A 19,751-nucleotide genomic window follows, 5' to 3' on the forward strand; every position below is an offset into this window, starting at 1 on the left:
TGCATATGTATCAAATCATTTTTTTTACACAATAAAAGCACACAGAGCTATGGGGACTGGGTATTGCGGATGTGCTAGTGGCCATCTAGCAACCCATGTCCTCAGATCTATACCCAAAATCCTGGTGACAGGTTCCCTTTAAAGCATATACTCTATAATGGGATGTGCGTTCCGCAAATTGCGGAATGCACACGGGCGGCATCCGTGTGCACAGCGCGGTCGTGTGAATGAGCCCTTAGTGAAAGCAGTCAAATACATTGTCCTACTCCACCGACAAAACAGCCAAAATCACTCCACTTCTGGTGCAGCATCCTTGATCGCTTTCTCCCTAAGGGTCTATTCACACGGCAGATTTTGATGCTGTCAAAATTTAGCGCGTATATCGTTTCTACCACCGTTGTTCACTTCAGATGCCGTAGGCCATTCAATGGCGCTGAGCCACAAGCGGACAGTCACGGCAGCTGACCACACACCATGCCCCAAGTGGACACATCCCTTCTTGGCATGGTCCTGGCTTTTAACCACGTCCGCATTGCGTCACATGACCTAGTGACTCCTGGGGAGACATCACAGCTGTGGGGAGTCATTGACTTCAGCGGCCACGTGACCCCCGTCATACGGGATGTTGACGCAGGGAAGCGAAGGAGCCAGAACCCGGCGGCGGGATCAGGTAAGTAGGATTTACTCCACAGGTCTGCCTGAAAGGTGAAGAACCCCTTTAAGGAATTGTTTGACTTGTTTGTAAAGTGCAGGGGGAGGATTTAAAATAATAATAAAAAGTTATACTCCCTCAACCAGCTATTCGTTATTTTTATACTCTGCCATGTCTCTTACAATTTATTGACCCCCTTTAACATCCATCAGCTAAGGATCAACTTCAGCCATCACACAGCCTCTGAGAGTACAAGCTGACGGGAGGGCGCACGCACACGTTACACGAGTGCCGCCCTGTGGCCGCTCCCTGGAATTACAGCGAATGCTAGCCACGCCCCTCCTAACTTACTCCCTGTTTTTGAGCGGCTGCGAGGAGTTCATTGACCACGTGACGCGTGTTTCCCGGTTGCCAGGTAACAGCGTACGCTGCTAGCAACACTGAGGAATAACAGCAGCGCTGCGCAGATCCGAGCGGCCGCATCATGGCAGAAGAGGCGGACGGAGAGCAGGGACCCCCGCGCAGCAGCTTCACCACCTACATGGCCGAGGGGGAGCAGCTCTACCAGAAGGGGGAGTACGACAAAGCCAGGGAAAGCTTCAGTAATGTAAGGGACGGGGCACAGGCAGAGTGCTGGGCTAGAGGGAAGTATCAGAGAATTGCATAAAGAGCAATTCCCTAATATGCAGCATTGTCTATGGGATGAAGCAGTGGAGCACTCTACTGTCTATGTCAGCCTCATAGACTTCAAATGGAGCAGCACCATGCATGACTGATCGCCTCTCCATTCAAAGGCCTCCTCACTGCAGTTGTGCAACAGGGGCCCATTCTGGTGATTGTGGGGCCCCTAGTAATCAGACATTTATGATCTATGATGTCCACGTTTAAAACCCTTTTGGGCAGCCCCCACCCTCCAGAGGGAGGCATATGTACCTGCCCCCAGTTCTGACTTCTTCAGTCCACCATGCTCTGGTTCCCTGCTTGTCAACTTCCAGAGTAGAAGGGGGTGATATGTGTCATTGTTGATGTGACAGCCAAGCAGCACATCATTGGGTCACATGCCGCCGGAGGGACACTTCACCGCGAGCACGGTGGAGTAGAGTAGTAGGTATGCTTCTCTCCATAGGTCCGTCGGGGGGGGGCAAGTGGGGCTTCTAGGGTGGCCACTTGCTGAACCCCAAAAAGGAGGACACCGAGATGACACTCACAACTCCACTAAGCCACACTAACAGCTGGGCAAGAAAAAAAAAAAGAGGGGGAGACCTTAGCACTCCCACAAACATTAATATTTTCTGACCTGTTAGAAAGGTACATGATGTAAACTGTAGTGAATGTAATCTTCTCCCCAGTGACTGATCCTCAGCTGTGTCATGTGACCACCACTCTGATCTCCAACTGACACAGGACAGGAAGTCAGGTACTTCTCTATTCAGTCCTATGAGACTGACATTGAGGAGCCCATAGGAATACACAGAGAAACTGCCTTCCTGTCCACACATAAGATGATGTGTTATTTAGAGAGTGAGAGTGCTGGTCACATGACACAGCTGAGGTTCAGAAGGAAGGGGATAACTCCTAAATACAGGCACTGGTAAGAAAATGACCTTCACTACAGTATACATCAAGTACCTTTCTAACAGGTCAGAGAATAAACCTTTTTGTGGGAGTGCTTCTTTAAGGTGAGCTGCTGGCCGGCCCCGAGTCCTTCTCTCACCCTCGGTGACATGTCAGCCGGCTCTAGGGATTGACGGGGTGAGAGAAGGACTCGGCCAGTTCCCACATTCTCAGAGCGTGGAGCCACAGAAAAGGAGGGCTCCCCAGTGTCTCCGTCCAGGCCCTGCGTTGTGTTCCGGCTTTCTCATTCAGCCGGACGCCGCTCCAACATCCCCAAATAAGTTTGTTTGTATGAAATGTCTTCATTTACTCCACACTGACCACCAATGTTTTATTCAACAATGAGCCCTATTTAAAGATGGGATTAATTTGTAAGCTGAATTGTATATTCAACATTTGCCATGTGGAGGGGTCAGGACCTCCCCCTCCACTCCCCTTTCTATGCCATTTTGGCGGGTTTTTTTAATGTATTTAAGTGTGTCTTGTAGTTATGTTCCCTGTATGAGCAGTCTGTACCCGATGAAGGGCTGTTTTCTGCCCTGAAACGCGTTGTACCACCTGCCAAATTATTAAATCAAGTTTATATCGTCATCAAAGATTGGTTTTTGCGCCGTGGGAGTTTCTTCTCTTTACTTGGATTTATCCGCCTTCTTGGGGACTCCAGGCATCCCTACGTGGAAGTGCGTACATCCCTGGCTGCATGACCATCTGCCTTGGGGGCCCATTACGACCCCCTTCAAGCCTTCAGTAGTGTTGTGCCTATTGATTGCACAACGCATTAAGGTGAGCCTCCAGTCTGGAGTACTTTATGTTCATTTATTTAACTGGACTGTACTACCCTATGGTGCGCCTTTTTGTGTTTTTCATAGAGAAACACTGCCTGTTACGTTGGCTGCGCCGGAAGGAAGGCAAGGCGCCAGGAAACCGGTCTGTCCGGCCAAAAGCCAGACGTCTGGTCACCCTAGTGGCTGCCCAAAAGTGTTTCAAAGCTGAACAACCCCTTTGAGGATCTGTGTTGTACAGATCTGTAATACAGGGACCATAACCTGCTGTGGGTCCATACTGTGCCTCTGTGTGCTCTACTGCAGCATTAGAAGGGTTAATGGACACATACCAGGCAACATATGGAATTTATCCATAATACATGTGCTGGAGACAAGTCCATGAGACATGTAATTATTAAACTGGAGGCACGCTGAGGTGTGGTTTGGGCCTTTAGAATTCTATGGGTGCTATATATCAGATGCGTACCACACAGATACTGCCATGTGCATGAGGCGTAAGACTGGCATAGATGATCCAAGGTGTGTTGAAAAGACACAGTTGAGGTGAAAATTGAGCTTCATTTGGGCAGATGAGAAGTTCTCAGTGTCCTGCCTGACACTGGGACATCTTTGTACATTTCTTATGTATTTTATGAATCTCTTTTGTAGGCTCTCGACACACAGCCAACAGAGAAACACTGCCTGGTGGCCCGGTCTAAATGTTTCCTGAAGCTTGGAGACCCAGAATCTGCTTTAAGGGATGCAGAGGCCTCTCTACAGGAAGAGAAAGACTTCTTCAGGGTAAGTCCATGCACCAGCTGTACTGTCATATATCATATATATGTCTACTGACATCCACTGAAAGATAAATTCTATACAGTAGAGTCTAGAGAACAATATTCAATATCCAACAGCCCGAATCTCCAATCCATCTTTGACATCTCTTGATTTACAACCAAATAAAAGTTGAACTTTCATTTGGGCATCAATTGACTTGTTCAGGAGGGGTCAGAGAGGAACTAGAGAATGAGTTGGTGTTATATGTATATAAGGGTGGGGAACTGTAGGGTTGGTGGTATATATATATATAAGTTTGGGGGCCTGTAGGGTTGGTCGGCCCTAAGGGCATAAAAAGACACTGGTATTATAGAAAGTGCTTGATGGTCAGGTTACACCTCTGGCTGGAGGGAAGGGGTTAGGTCAAGAATTTGGCATAGGGGGGTTGCCGGTTCAATTTTTACCTCAGGCATCACAAAGGCTATGTGCTTCCCTGCCCCTGGCCACAAAGTCCTGAGGGAAGGGGGCTCAAGCTGAACTCTTGAACTAGGGCCATTGAATTGTGTTGCACTGCCAAGGGCCATTCAGTATCTTCAGATGCTCCTTTCTTCTCCTTACAGGGTCTTTACCAGAAAGCAGAGGCACTCTATGCCATGGGCGACTTTGAATTTGCCCTTGTGTTCTATCACAGAGGGTACAAGCTACGCCCTGAACTCCAGGAGTTTCGTTTAGGAATCCAGAAGGCTCAGGAAGCTATTGAGAACTCTGTTGGGAGTGAGTATTGCTGGTGGCATATGTGATTATTTTTATTGTAAATGCCTTACAGGAAATACAAAACACAAATTAAACAGCATATTGGTGGGGGTGCCAGGAGTTGGACCTCCACCGATCAGATATTGATGACTTACCCTGAGGAAAGCGCATCAATATTTTACCCCTTTAAAGGGCATCTGTCAGCAGATTTGCACCTATGAAACTGGCTGACCTGTTAGATGTGTCCTTGGCAGCTGAAGACATCTGTGTTGGTCCCATGTTCATATGTGCCTAAATTGCTGAGAAAAATGATGTTTTAATATATGCAAATAAGCCTCTAGGAGCAATGGGGGCATTGCCATTATTCCTAGAGGCTCTGCTCTCTCTGCAACTGCTACGCCCTCTGCATTTTGATTGACAGGGCCAGGCAGTGAAAACACTACCATGCCTGGCCCTGACTTCTCCTAATGTCAAAGTGCAGAGGACGTGGCAGTAGCAGAGAGAGCAGAGCCTCTAGGTGTAATAACAACATCGCACAATGCTCCTAGAGACTCATTTGCATATATCAAAACATCATAAGAACATGGGACCAACACAGATGCCTTCAGCTGCCAAACGCACGTACAACAGGTCAGCTAGTTTCATAGGTACAAATCTGCTGACAGATGCCCTTTAACTGGGGAACGGACAGAACATTTACCTGGTGATCTCTTTTTTATCTTTTCAGGTGCAGATCCGCCAATTCCTATGCTCCTCTTCTGCCATCCAGGATGACCGCACCACTTCTCAGACTGCCTGATGCATACTGCTCATGTGAACAGTGCTGGCCAATCTGAGGTCAGGGGTGGACAAGCATTAAATGTTATGGACAACCAAATGCATCAGGTAGTCTTGAGAAGTGGTGTGGCCATCTTGGATGGCAGAAGACGAGGGTGGGAATTGGTGAAGCTGTCCTGAAATGAGGTCAAGGAAGGCACCAGGTAAGTGCTCTGTTCGTTCCACAGTTAGGCCTCATGCACACGACCGTTTTTTTTTGCAGTCCGCAAAACGGATTTCCGTTGTTCCGTGATCCGTGACCGTTTTTTCTTCCGTGGGTCTTCCTTGATTTTTAGAGGATCCACGGACATGAAAAGTGAAAAAAAAAACTAAGTCAAGTTTGCATTGAAAATGATAGGAAAAACGGACACAGATCACGGACGCGGATGACTATCTTGCGTGCATCCGTGATTTTTCACGGACCCATTGACTTGAATGGGTCCGTGAACCGTTGTCCGTGAAAAAAATAGGACAGGTCCTATTTTTTTCACGGACTGGAAAAACGGATCGGGGACGCGGAAGCCAAACGGTGCATTTTCCAATTTTTTTCACGGACCCATTGAAAGTCAATGGGTCCGTGAAAAATAACGGAAAACAGAACAACGGCCGCAAATGCACACAACGGTCGTGTGCATGAGGCCTTAATGTTATTTTATTTTATTTTTTTCTTGAACCAGAGGGGCGCTTTGAGTACATTTTAGTTGCCTGCAATGACCACTAGAGGCAGTGCATGCGGCGTATACAGTGAGCTCCTATGTGCTCTCTAGCGCTGTATATGTAGGAGATTCGGAACGCTCTACTGGAAAGACTTACAAAGATTTAATGAAAAATCATGAGGCAGATCCATTCTAAAAAATAGACCTTGGCTGGATGAGTCAAATCTTGGTTGTTTTGATTACCCAAGTGCTTTATAGTCAAGGCTCCACTCATGCTGTACTACACAGATGAGAAGTTCAAGTGGTCTATGAAATCCCTATTAAATCCACTCCATCTCTGGCCTGACAAGATTTAGTATAGCCACTGAAATGTATCTGTATAGCAATACCTGCTGTTTCTTCTATTCCTTACTTCTCTGTCCACCTTGCTGAGGTGGTCGCACATGTTCAATTCCATCCTTTAACTGCCACCAGCAGTATTTACTGTTAGAAGCTGTGACCGTTACAGGAAGAGAGCTGCAGCAGAAAGGACACATCCCCTGAGGGGCTGGTTCTAGCTTTCTTAGGCCTCATGCACACGACCGTTGTTGGTTTCCGTGTCCGTTGTTCCGTTTTCCGTGATTTTCTGCAGACCCATTGACTTTCAATGGGTCCGTTGAAAACTCGGAAAATGCACCGTTTGTCATCGTGATCCGTGTTTCCAGTCCGTCCAAAAAATAGGACCTGTCCTATTTTTTTTGACGGACAACGGTTCGCGGACCCATTCAAGTCAATGGGTCCGTGAAAAAACACTGAGGCACACAAGATTGTCATCCGCGTTCGTGATCCGTGTCCGTGTCAGGCAAACTTGACTTAGATTTTTTTTTCACTCTTCTTGTCTGGTGATCCTCCAAAAATCAAGGAAGACACACGGAAGAAAAAACGGACACGGAACAACGGAACCCCGTTTTGCAGACCGTGAAAAAATACTGTCGTCTGCATGAGGCCTTAGAATGAGATTGTCATGTACTAGATGGCGTATGTTTTTTTTATTTTATACATTAAATGCTTTGGGTGGTAATTTTTTTTTTTATTATTGCATTCTACTCATTTTGGGCTACAAATCATATTTTCAGTTGGTCTTTATTAACTTTTCAGCCCTTCTCTCTGTACAGATGTCAGATGTGTATTTGCAGACCAGGAGGCTTTCTTTTCACAGTGAGTCTGGTCAGATAGAAGCCTTATCTGTGAATTCTTACCAGTTCGATAGGAATCTAGTTACAATGAGTGTTTGAGGTCAGGAGATTAGAGAATAGAGCTACACATGAGCCGTCACCAGATGGGGCTCACTGTAAGCAAAAAAATCACTGCAAATAGACTGAAATGTAACCCCTGTTTCACAAAAACTGCTGAAAATTAAAAAAAAAGACTAAAATGCAATCATAAAAAATTGCCCCGAAGATGTCCATAGCCTTTAATCATGGGGTAACCTCTTTAATATAACCCAGTGGTATAATAGACTTAATAAAGCACATGTAAATGATGAAGATTTGGTAAATAAAGATCTCTTCATTTGCTTGATTTAGCTCCAGCCTCTGTAAAGTTAGAGAACAAGAAGGGCATGGCGTTTCTTAGCAAGCAAGAAGAGGTGAGTAACAAGGTTTTATTCCACCAAGATGCAGCTCCTAGATGTTTGAATATGGTGGCGGCCCGCGCCTACCACTGCTCCACTCCCCTCCTGTGGGCACAGTTCCATCTACTTGGACCTGCCAGTGTTTCTCTCCTTCCACCAGGAGCTTCCAGCGGTCAGAACTGGCAACAAGTCAGATAGTCAGGGACATGGGGAATGGGGGGAGGATAGAGAAAATTTCCTTCATATAATCCATGTTATCTCCCCTCTTACCAATCAGAGAGGACATGTAATCACATTTAGGCCCCCTGCACACGAACGTGTGCGCCCCGTGCTGCTGCCCACAAAATGCGGGCCGCAATGCACGAACACCGACCGTGGGGCAGCCACAGTGGATCGCGGACCCATTCACTTTAATGGCTCCGCAATCCGGCCGTTCCGCAAAAAGATAGGACATGTTCTATCTTTTTGCGGAACGGAAGTACATGACGAAACCCCACGGAAGCATTCCGTAAGGCTTCCGTAGGGTTCCGTTCCGTGCTTCCGTTTCGCATCTCCGGATTTGCGGACCCATTCAAGTGAATGGGTCCGCATCCATGATGCGGAATGCCCACGGACCGGCGCCCATGTATTGCGGATCCACAATACGGCAACGGGCAGCACACGTTCGTGTGCAGGAGGCCTTAGGGGTTCAGAGCAGTTTAGTCACCCCCTGCACTTAGTCAGAATATTTATCGACTGGTATCTGGATCATCATGTCGTTTTTGTATGTTTATTTCTGGGGAATATGTGAAGATGGGTGCATATGGACAATGTGTACATTTTCATGGCAGCAAAAGGATTAATAGCATCTGTATGTTTTCTCTTGACGTTGATAATAGAGTAAAAAGGCGAAACAAAAAGCACCAGCAAAGGTACCCAAAAAAGACCCAAAGCAGCAGAAGAAGGCAGACCCTTTGAAAAGCCAAAAGACTGCCCGCCAGCTGCTGGGAGAGCTCTACAATGACATGGAGTATCTGGAGACACTGTTAAAGGATGAAGGTGGGTGGTTAGCTTAAAGTTCTTAACCGCCTCACGTCCGCCCATAGGATATAAACGTCCTATGGGTGGACGTCTATTTCTGACAGCACGTTTTAAAACGTCCTGTCAGAAATAGCAGCTGCACGCTAATCGTGCAGCTGCTGATCGGGTTGCCCGCTGTCAGTGACAGCAGGGCAACCCAGAGATAAGGCAGGGACAGTGCCCAGGTGTCCCTGCCTTCACGATCGCTGCAGACACAGCGCTCACCGAGCGCTGTGTCTGCAGAGCAGGAAGCGCTGTGCGCTTCCTGTTCCGGCCCGGCGGTCATGTGACCGCCGGGACCGGAGAGTGCAGGGGCTGTGTGAGGTCTCTCAGAGACCTCGATCAGCCCTGCTGTGAGGCTGTACAGCGCTGGATTGCTGCTGTACAGCCTCTATAGGGGTGCATTTCCACTGTAACTGGGGCTACTATGTCAGCCCCAGTTACAGGAGAAATCAACAGTGAAAACAAAAAAAAAAAGTGAAGTAAATGTCCCCCAGAGGTCTTGTATGACCTTATGGGGGACGAAAAGTGTAAAATAAAATAAAAATAAAATAAAGTGTTGAAAAAATAAAATAAAAAAAAGGTTCACATGTAAAAAAAAAAAAAATCCCAAGTAAGGAATAAAAAAAAAAAAAAAAAATAGAAAAAATAAAATAAAATAGACATATTTAGTATTGCCGCGTCCGTAAAAACCAGCTCTATAAAAATATCACATGACCTAACCCCTCGGGTGAACACCGTAAAAAATAAATAAAAAAAACTGTGTCAAAACAAGCAATTTTTGTCACCTTGCATCACAAAAGGTGCAACACCAAGTGATCAAAAACGCGTATGTCCCACAAAATGGTACCAATAAAACCGTCACCTCATCCCGCAAAAAATGAGCCCCTACATAAGAAAATCTCTCAAAAAATAAAAAAACTATAGCTCTTAGAACATGGAGACACTAAAACATCATTTTTTTGGTTTCAAAAATGCTATTATTGTGTTAAAGTGAAACAAATAAAAAAAAGTATACATATTAGGTATTGCCGCGTCCGTAAAAACCAGCTCTATAAAAATATCACATGACCTAACCCCTCGGGTGAACACCGTAAAAAAAAAAAAAAAAAAAAACTGTGTCAAAACAAGCAATTTTTGTCACCTTGCATCACAAAAGGTGCAACACCAAGTGATCAAAAACGCGTATGTCCCACAAAATAGTACCAATAAAACCGTCACCTCATCCCGCAAAAAATGAGCCCCTACATAAGAAAATCTCTCAAAAAATAAAAAAACTATAGCTCTCAGAACATGGACACATTAAAACATAATTTTTTGGTTTCAAAAATGCTATTATTGTGTAAAACTTTAATAAATGAGAAAAAGTATACATATTAGGTATCGCCACGTCCGTAACAATCTGCTCTATAAAAATGTCACTTGACTGAACCCCTCAGGTGAACGCTGTAAAAATAAATAAATAGAAACTGTGCTAAAACAACCAATTTTTTGGTCACCTTGCCCCATAAAGTGTTATAATGAATGATCAAAAAATCATATGTACCCAAAAATAGTACTAATAAAACTGGCACCTTATCCCCTAGTTTCCAAAATGGGGTCACTTCTTGGGAGTTTCTACTGTAAGGGTGCATCAGGGGGCTTCAAATGGGACATGGCATCTAAAAACCATGTGGAGTTCCTTTCCTTCTGCGCCCTGCCGTGTGCCCATACAGCAGTTTACGACCACATGTGGGGTGTTTCTGTAAACCGCAGAATCTGGGTAATAAATATTGAGTTTTGTTTGGCTGTTAACCATCGATGTGTTAAGGAAAAAAATTGATTAAAATGGAAAATCTGCCAAAAAAGTGAAATTTAAAAATTTGATCTCCATTTTCCTTTAATTCTTGTGGAACGCCTAAAGGGTTAACAAAGTTTTTAAAATCGGTTTTGAATACCTTGAGGGGTGTAGTTTCTACAATGGGGTCATTTATGGGGGTATCCACTATGTAGGCCCCACAAAGTGACTTCAGACCTGAACTGGTCCTTATAAAGTGGGTTTTGGCAATTTTCTTACAAATTTGAAGAATTGCTTCTAAACTTCTAAGCCTTCTAACGTCCTAAAAAAATAAAATGACATTTCCAAAATGATGCCAACATAAAGTAGACATATGGGAAATGTTAAATAATAACTATTTTATAAGGTATCACTTTCTGTTTTGAAAGCAGAGAAATTGAAATTTAGAAAATTGCGAATTTTTCAAATTTTTGGGTAAATTTGGGATTTTTTCATAAATAAAGGTGAAATATTTTGACTCAAATTTATGACTATCATGAAGTACAATGTGTCACGAGAAAACAATCTCTGAATGACTTGGATAAATAAAGGTGTTCCAAAGTTATTACCACATAAAGTGAGATATGTCAGTTTTGCAAAATTTGGCCTGGTCAGGAAGGGGGCAAAGGGCCCAGATGGGAAGTGGTTAAAATGTACCTAAACATTCAAGCAAACTTTATTAAAATCTATTCTATTTCTTGAGAAATAGTTACCTGAACTTCAGGTGGCTATTGCGCTTTTGAATCTATAGGCTCATACACCGCTAACATGTCAGCTGTACAGATTCCGCTGGGGCCACGTTAAGTGCTGTACAGGCAGGAGCTCACATCGCTGCCCCCTGTCTGTACCCATGCAAGGCTTTCAGTGGAGTGGGACAAGAACTTGCATAGCACATCTCTGCTCCTGCCTGCCCTCGCTCCGCTAAAGCCTGGTATGGAGCATCAGTAATGTAAAAGGAAAAGTAAAAAAATATTGAAAATTCAAGTACTGTATATTACAAGAAGTTTTTTTTACCACATTTAGAATAGGTTTTTAAAAAGTTTACACAAGCCTACAACAATACTTCAAGGCATAATCAATATGTCCCTCCCACATTATAACCCAAAAACTTACATAAAAATACCCAAATATTTATAAAAATCAAAATTTTCATGAAGTAAATCAGGCCACATATTATAATAAGCAGTCTGTTAATTTCAAAAGGTGAAATATGCTGCTGAAATCCCCAGCATAAATGGACATACTGCAGATCTAAAAACCACAGCACTCTCATAGTATGTTGATGATATTAACTTTTTACAGAATTTGGATCTTCTAAGCAGGGGCAGACTGGCCATAAACCCTACAGGGAAATTTCCTGGCCAATACCCAGGGGGCTGCCCAAGCCCTCCTCACGCTGCCGGCCAGGTACATAATGATCTGATTAATTAATGCTAAAATAACTTATCCACCTGGCCGGCGGCCGCAGGTGCCCTACTGAATTCAAGTCCACATTACAGAGATCCAGTTGTATACTGCAACGGGGACGGCAGTACTTTGTGCTGCACTGTGGTATTTGGTTCTGCTGGGGCGGTACTTTGTGCTGCTCTACGGTATTGCTGCCCCACCTACTTGTGTTGTCCCTGCCTACTTGCGTTGCCCCACCTTCTTTCAGTTTGGACCCGCCTACAACATGGGACTACTTTTTATTTTTTTTCTCAGGGCCACTGTAAGTTCCCATCCGTCCCTGCTTCTAAGACTTTGGACGTATTTTTATTTTTTCTGCCGTTTTTCACGTCTTATAGATGTGTGTTTGAAATACTTCCAAGACATAACAGTGAGTCCAAGGGGTAAACTGGAACTTGTTTTGTCACCATCTGCTAAGCTGGTGCATTCACAATTTGTGTTGCAGGTTATGTATATTAATATATGCAGATGTGTAAATTGTTTTACTTTACATGGATACAGGGTTAGTGAAAGGAAATACGAGAAGTGGGTTAAAACTGCAGGACCTGATCTTGAGTGCAATCACCTATCTGGACACACGCACTGAGTTCTGGAGGCAGCAGAAGCCTATCTACGCCCGGGAAAGGGACCGCAGAATTTTGCAACAAAAGTGGAACCGGGAACGTAATAAACCTTCTGATCGCAATCAGTACATTTACGAGAACATGGAAACGATTGCGACGTGTATGTACTAATCTATTGATAATGAGATGGTTACACTTGCGAGAATAGATGTTTAGCAAGTTTGAAGTAGATGGGACACTTAAGACCTCTTTACACTGTCCGATCTTCGGGCAGATTAGGTAATGAGCGTTCGTTAGCAATAATCTGCTGGTATAAAGGTGTTGTTGATTACTTGATTAACAACCAAAACGCTCTTTTATGGGTTAATAGATGGTTGGCGCGGTCACCTAAATCATTGTTTGCCGGCAGCAGATCATGCTGTCTAAACGGCCTCTGCTGCCGGCAAACAACGATTCTGTATGGGGATGACTTGTAGTAACAGGAACACCCAATCACAATCCTTTCAAATAAACATACAAAATATAATACATATACTATTATGGGTTGGGTTGCTGAAATTATAAAAATTTTGGAATACCCCATTTAATATTGATAACCTGAGTTGCAGTAGGGGACACAGCAAGAGGCACTAAGGGTAAACAATACAAGGGACACAGCGCTCCCTCATTCATCTGTCCAGCAGGGGTGTCGGGAGTCGGGATCTCACCAAATAAAAATAGGCCATTATTTTTAATTCCCAGAAAGGTTGAGTTTTCACTGTTTCAGAACAGAACAAGTTTTTATTTTTTGTCATGATCGCCAGGCTTCTCATGAAGGGTTGTGGTCATGGCTGGGTTTTACCACAAATTGCTGGTTTTGCTGTGGTGCCCTAGACTTGTTGTTTTGGCTAACCACCACTGGGGTGTTTTCTGACTGTTCTAGTACTCTCCAATGGAAATGCAGAAGGGAGTTACAAGAAAGCCCGCCAAGTGTTAAAGACCATCCAGACTTGGAGAGATGACCCCGATAAACAGGAATTGATAGGTTACCTTTATAGCTGCATCGGCAACGCTCATATGGACATGGGACAGATGGAAGAGGCACTACAGAGTCACAAGAAGGACCTCCAAATAGCAAATGAAAGGTAAGCCTTTTATCGGTGATCTTATGTCTACGCGTGTCTGTCTCCATTAATTCTACCACCATCTTTATTTCAGTTTAACCAGTTCCCGTTTCTTGCAGCTATGGTTGATCATTAAATTCATTGTTGTTTTTCAGCAATATACCAGAAGCAAAATCCCGTGCTCTGGACAACATAGGAAGGGTTTATGCACGGATTGGAAAGTTTCAAGAAGCAGTAAAAGTGTAAGTATGTCTCTTAGTCTCTTATTTATGGTGCAAACATTGTCTTAGTATGGAAAACTGCAGTCCTGGATTTGCTGGGCAGGTCGTCCTGAAGTCAGGAGATTATTTATTTTGCCTCCTATCCCTCTGACTGTAGATGGGAAGAGAAGATTCCTTTGGCATCTTCAAGCTTAGATAAGACTTGGCTGTTCCATGAAATCGGTAGATGCTATCTGGAGCTTGAATTGTTTGAAGAAGCAAGAGACTATGGTGTGAGATCTCAACAAGAAGCAGAAGAGGCTGAGGATGTTGAGTGGCAGCTCAATGCCAGTGTCCTAGTGGCACAGGCCCAAGGTAAACCCTTTTATACTATGTAAAAATTAAGGATTCATTGCAGGAAAAGGAAGTTTAAGTTACCATTTTGTTAGGGTAAAAATTGTTGGGGTTAGATTGTCCATTCAGTTGGCCTAATGTCTGTGGGCAACCCTGCAGTAGTTACCCAAAACTAGACTCAGAACAGCATAAATTATAGAAATACTAAATCTTTTATTGGACATACACTTGTATAAAACATAGAAATCCGTATACATAAGCAGCATTAAATCACACAGGATGATCTCCACAGGTCAATATATATAAAGTGCATAGTGCCTCAACTCTAAAATTACATAGGGGAAAAACATGCAGTAAAAGTGAATACAGACCAAACAGTCCTGTAACCCAACACGTGTTTCGCAGTCGCTTTGAGAAACTGACCGCGAAACACGTGTTGGGATCCAGGACTGTTTGGTCTGTATTCACTTTTACTGCATGTTTTTCCCCTATGTCATTGTAGAGTTGAGGCACTATGCACTTTATATATATATATTGACTGAGGGCTGTGATTGATTACCTTTTCTCACAGTCTGGGAATTCTTATTGCAAAGTGATGTTCAATATAATGTAACAGACCTGTAGGGATCATCCTGTGTGATTTAATGCTGCTTATGTATACGGATTTCTATGTTTTATACAAGTGTATGTCCAATAAAAGATTTTGTATTTCTATAATTTATGCTGTTCCGAGTCTAGTTTTGGGTAAATACTTGTAGTTAGTTCGAACAGCAACAATACCGGGCGTTTACTCGCTTTGTGATTTGGGTGTGCAAGCCTGCAGTCGGCAGCATCTCATCCTGAGGGTTAGGAATGGATTTAAGTTCATGCTGTCTGAGGTGAGGCAGTGGTCGCCTAACTTCTCTGTTTGAAGCAGGTCCAACTTCTCTAACCAGTGTGCACCACCATCTCTAGTGCCTGAGAGAGCAGGAGAGTGTTTTGTGCCTACAGGCCACTGAGTTGTTCCTCTATCTATATATCCTGTTAGAGCAATAGGACATCATTTAGGGGGTCTCCCACTTGGGTCCCCCATATATCAGTAAATCTAGCAGACCTGTCCATTCATGCATTGCAAGGACATTTTTTTTTATTTGTTTGGCGGCCATGCCACAATACTCTGGCCAGAACGGGCCTCCCTGGAAATAATAGAAAAAGCTGGACCCTCATAGCTGACATACATATCGGCTGCCATTTAAAAAGAGGGTGTTTTTAGGAGACAACTCTTTAATCGGGTAATGTATAGTGCAATTTTTCTTTAAATTCTTCAGGTAGACCTGTTTATTCATACTGTGCCTATGGACGGGCATGTGCTAACCGTACTGCCCCACCACCGCCTGTATTCCCCTTCTACTACATTTTAACATTGCAACACATTAAATGTATAAAAACACTTTAAAGGGGCATTCCAAGTAATATTTATTAGATCAGGGTCCCCACTGATCATGAGAACGGGGGTCGTGTACCCTGCAGGGCCCTTAAAGTGAATGGGGTGGCACTTTGAACACGTACATTGCTTCTCCACTCATCTATATTGGGCCCCTACGGAAATAGCCAAACACATGACTCTGCTACTTCGGCAGTTCCTTATAGATGAAAGAAGAGGCAGTGCACATGCCCAGCCTGCCACTCTGTTCTTTTCGAGTGGGTCTGTGGGGTACGGGGGCCCAGTTTTCATGATCATGGGGGTTCCAGTGGTAGGTCTCCCACCGATCTAATAGTTATCGCCTATCCTGTGGAAAATGGATAACTTGAAATCACCGGAATACCCCTTTAAGAAAATCTGCTGTGTAGCAGTAGGCCGACAAATGTGGGCAAAGAAATATCTACTAGAAAGCCATTGTCTTATTGTAAGTGGACCAGTCACAGAGGGAAGAATGGCCTGACATATTCGGTCAGGCCTGTGGTTCTCTGAAGTGCTGCACATGAGCTCTACATGGTTACTTTATTGACCTTCTATTATTGTTTTTCTCTTTTAATTTAGTAAAATTAAAGGATTATCAGTCTGCCGTGATCAACTTTGAAAAAGCCTTAGAGAAAGCAAGAACTGTAGACAATAAAGATGCAGAGCAGGCAATCCTTACTGTGAGTATACTTCAAGGAGTCCAGTCACAAGACGTTTTCCTATATCCACTGGAATGGGTCAGTGGTCGAGCATGCTTACCACGACTCCACTCAAAGTCTATGTCCCTGCCAGAGGTAACGGAGTACAGCACTCCACTGTTATATTGGTGGGGGCCCACTATCTGAAGAACGGAGTTCCTGTGTAAATAGAGGGAATATCGAGCATACACAGTCTTTGGGACCGCCAAACATAACAGAGAACAGCACTTCACTGTATAGGGGATAACTGTTAGATAGGTGGGGGTCTAACCGATCTACCAACCTAGCTATTCAGTGTACATGCTCGACCTGCCACTCCATCCATTTTAGGGGTCCCCATGGGTTATAGGGCCCCTGTTCTTGAGAGTGGTTAGACCCCACCGATAAGAAGTTATCCTTTATGCACTGTATAGGGAAAAACGTACGTTACCAGAAACCCCCCTGAACCCCTTATTGTCTGGTATAGTTCAACACTCTGATCTTTCCAGTGGTAAAAAATTAGGATTCCGTAGACAAGGTGATTAAATGATGATATGAAGCCAGTGTCACATGCTAATAAACTTCTAAAGCTGCTTCTCCTACCTGGTCAGGACTCGTGCCAGATTAAAGAGTACCTCCAACCAAAAATCTAAAACTGCTCCAGAATCTACATGTTTACTAAGTGCGTGGATTTTTTCTCCAAAGTTCATCTGTTTTTCCTCTAACCTGTCAGTGCCTTTTTATTGGAGACCAGGAATTGATATCTCATGGGGTTGCAGTCCATTGCACATTTGACGCCTGATTACGTCAGCATGCTCCCTATCATCTCTTCCCTCATGTCCCTGGCAGTCCTTGTGATGGACCTTCTGTTATATCGTCCCTCCTGCCTTCTAAACAAGATATGGGCCTACACAGAAATCATAGAGCCCCAGCAGGTCTCCTGATGTGGAAAAGTTGGATCTGGCGTTGTTTTCTGTCATATTTCTAAAGCTTCCTTCGCACTTTTTATGGCCAAAAGTAATAAAAAACTAAAAAGGCAAAGTTTGTAGTGTGCGTTAGATTTCACTGGAGGCTTTCAGCTAATACCTGGCTGTAGCTATTTTTGGGGGAAAAAAATGGAAAAAACACTGTTAAACGGGTTGTCTCACTTCAGCAAATGGCATTTATCATGTAGAGAAAGTTAATGCAAGCCACTTACTAATGTATTGTTATTGTCCATATTGCTTCCTTTGCTGGTTGGATTCATTTTTCCCTCACGTTATACACTGCATGTTTCCATGGTTACGACCACCCTGTAATCCAGCAGCGGTGGCCGTGCTTGCACAATATAGGAAAAATCTCTGGCCTCTCTTGTGGCTGGGACCACGGGAGTGCGCATAATCCAGCACTTTTTTCTATATTGTGCAAGCGTGACCACCACTGCTGGGTTGTATGGTGGTCATAACCATGGAAACAAGCAGTGTATAATGTGATGAAAAAATGAGCAAAGGTTGAAAAAAGTCAGCAAAGGTGGCAATATGGACAATCACCATAAATTAGTAAGTGGCTTGTATTAACTTTTTCTACATGATAAATGTCATTTGCTGAAGTGAGACAACCTCTTTAAGCATGACAGGAACATATTTTTCAATGTATTTATACCATGAAGCTGGCATAAATGCACTGATTAATCTTCCCCCGGTGATCTACAAATTCTCACTTTCCTTCTAATTGTAAATTAAAAAATTCAACCACCACTAGGGGGAGCTCAGTACATAGGAATTTATGCAGCTACAATAGTACTCGGTAGATGTTGTATAAATCACTATGAGCTCCCCCTAGTGGTGGCTACAGGAAAACAACCTCCTGTGAGAAAGCAGTAAAAGCAGCTTAGTGCTCGGCCTCCCTGCTGCTCTATGGTCTGCCTCAATAGGAGGGAAGGTACTGCTGAGGCATGTAAAACGCTGGCTGCAGAGCATCTGTATTATCCCCTAATATAAATGGACTTCTATTGGTGTTTTTTTTTTTTTTTTTTTTACTGTACTACTATTATGTCATTATTCTTATCCATCGTCTTACAGTCTAATAAAAACTAAAAGACAATTCTGTCATTCTTGTACTTTCCAAGGCCCTTGAAGATGCAAAAAGAGATTCAACAGAGGAGAATAAATCGGAAGACAGTGAGACAGAAGATGACCCAGTCGGTAGGTGACCGATACTGGGCTGGTAATAAAAAGCTTAAAGGAACACTCTAGACAACTGATAAAGTATCAAAGAACAGTAAAGCTACTTTCACATTGCATTTAGCTTGCACCTTTATCCTAACCATAGGCTCCCATTATAGTGACAGAGGCCAACAGAGTGTTTGCTGCACCTCCCTCCAGTGGATACCAGTTGTTTTGGGCGGGATTCGAGCGGTCATTTAAAAAAAAATTGTATTGCGGCCAAACATGTGGATGAGGTGGAGTAGGAAAACTGGAGTAGCTTTTCTAGACAAAAGTGTTAGGTTTAGGGATAAGACATTTATCAAATATGGAACATTTGGTAAATGTGGCATAAAGTACGACAACCCAGACTCAAGCAAAACTGACTTCAAATATTCCACCCAATGTTCATCTTGACAACTTATGCAGAGGAGCAGTAGATCCATGCGTCTTTTTTTGGCTTTTGGATTCTGACCTTTTCCTAGAAGACGATGACTATGTTGATTTTCTTTGTTTTCCAGAGGACAATGTATGAAGTGGAGAGGAGCGTCATTGTGAGCACAGTCCCTTATCACCATGTGGCACAGTCTGCCGGGACTCAGTAATAGGAGGACTACACCTGCAGACTGAACCATGCAGAACTCGTTGCCATTTATTTAAACACTAGGAATAAATCACGGTGATGAAATCTTCACTTTTCCATATGTATTTCTGACATCTTGTGTCTTTCTTCTCATTCCTTCAAGTCATTTGACAGTAGTATGCAGATAGGATCACAGGACTGTCCCTAATGAAGGCTCAAATCTGGCATAGATAGAGGCCAGGAAAAGTTCTTGGGGTATACATCAACTGTATTCATAGGGCTCCATTTATGCTGTGGAGGAGAATAGAGTGTCTTATTGGTCTTCATTTAGGTGGTATACAGTCGTGGCCAAAAGTTTTGAGAATGACACAAATATCAGTTTTCACAAAGTTTGCTGCTAAACTTATTTTAGATCTTTGTTTCAGTTGTTTCTGTGATGTAGTGAAATATAATTACATGCACTTCATACGTTTCAAAGGCTTTTATCGACAATTACATGACATTTATGCAAAGAGTCAGTATTTGCAGTGTTGGCCCTTCTTTTTCAGGACCTCTGCAATTCGACTGGGCATGCTGTCAATCAACTTCTGGGCCAATTCCTGACTGATAGCAACCCATTCTTTCATAATCACTTCTTGGAGTTTGTCAGAATTAGTGGGTTTTTGTTTGTCCACCCGCCTCT

The 19,751-nt window shown here is 43.6% G+C and overlaps 1 protein-coding gene across 2 annotated transcripts; it reads left to right on the forward strand.

The window, feature by feature from the left end:
- The first annotated feature begins 1,033 nt into the window (after window positions 1–1,033).
- On the forward strand, window positions 1,034–19,188 carry ODAD4 (outer dynein arm docking complex subunit 4). Of its 2 annotated transcripts, none has more exons than XM_040435809.1 (12): window positions 1,034–1,067; window positions 3,700–3,831; window positions 4,428–4,581; window positions 7,598–7,659; window positions 8,523–8,682; window positions 12,467–12,688; window positions 13,451–13,652; window positions 13,787–13,873; window positions 14,010–14,206; window positions 16,206–16,306; window positions 18,411–18,486; window positions 19,008–19,188. In XM_040435809.1, exons 3-12 carry the CDS (start codon window positions 4,461–4,463, stop codon window positions 19,019–19,021), a joined length of 1,242 nt encoding a protein of 413 aa, XP_040291743.1. In that variant the 5' UTR covers window positions 1,034–1,067; window positions 3,700–3,831; window positions 4,428–4,460; the 3' UTR covers window positions 19,022–19,188. The 2 variants fall into 2 exon arrangements, with proteins under 2 accessions (XP_040291743.1, XP_040291742.1); XM_040435808.1 differs by lacking the exon at window positions 1,034–1,067 and adding an exon at window positions 1,083–1,259.
- The last annotated feature ends 563 nt before the right edge of the window (window positions 19,189–19,751 follow it).

This window comes from Bufo bufo, chromosome 6 (genome assembly GCF_905171765.1).
Source record: "Bufo bufo chromosome 6, aBufBuf1.1, whole genome shotgun sequence".
Lineage (NCBI taxonomy): Eukaryota > Metazoa > Chordata > Amphibia > Anura > Bufonidae > Bufo > Bufo bufo.

Bases quoted from the DNA above. Each gene is read 5' to 3' on its own strand.
- ODAD4 (XM_040435808.1), top strand. From the start codon at position 1,137: ATGGCAGAAGAGGCGGACGGAGAGCAGGGACCCCCGCGCAGCAGCTTC. The intron at 14,207-16,205 runs GTAAACCCTTTT...CTTTTAATTTAG, and splicing joins CCTAGTGGCACAGGCCCAAG to TAAAATTAAAGGATTATCAG. The intron at 16,307-18,410 runs GTGAGTATACTT...GTACTTTCCAAG, and splicing joins CAGAGCAGGCAATCCTTACT to GCCCTTGAAGATGCAAAAAG.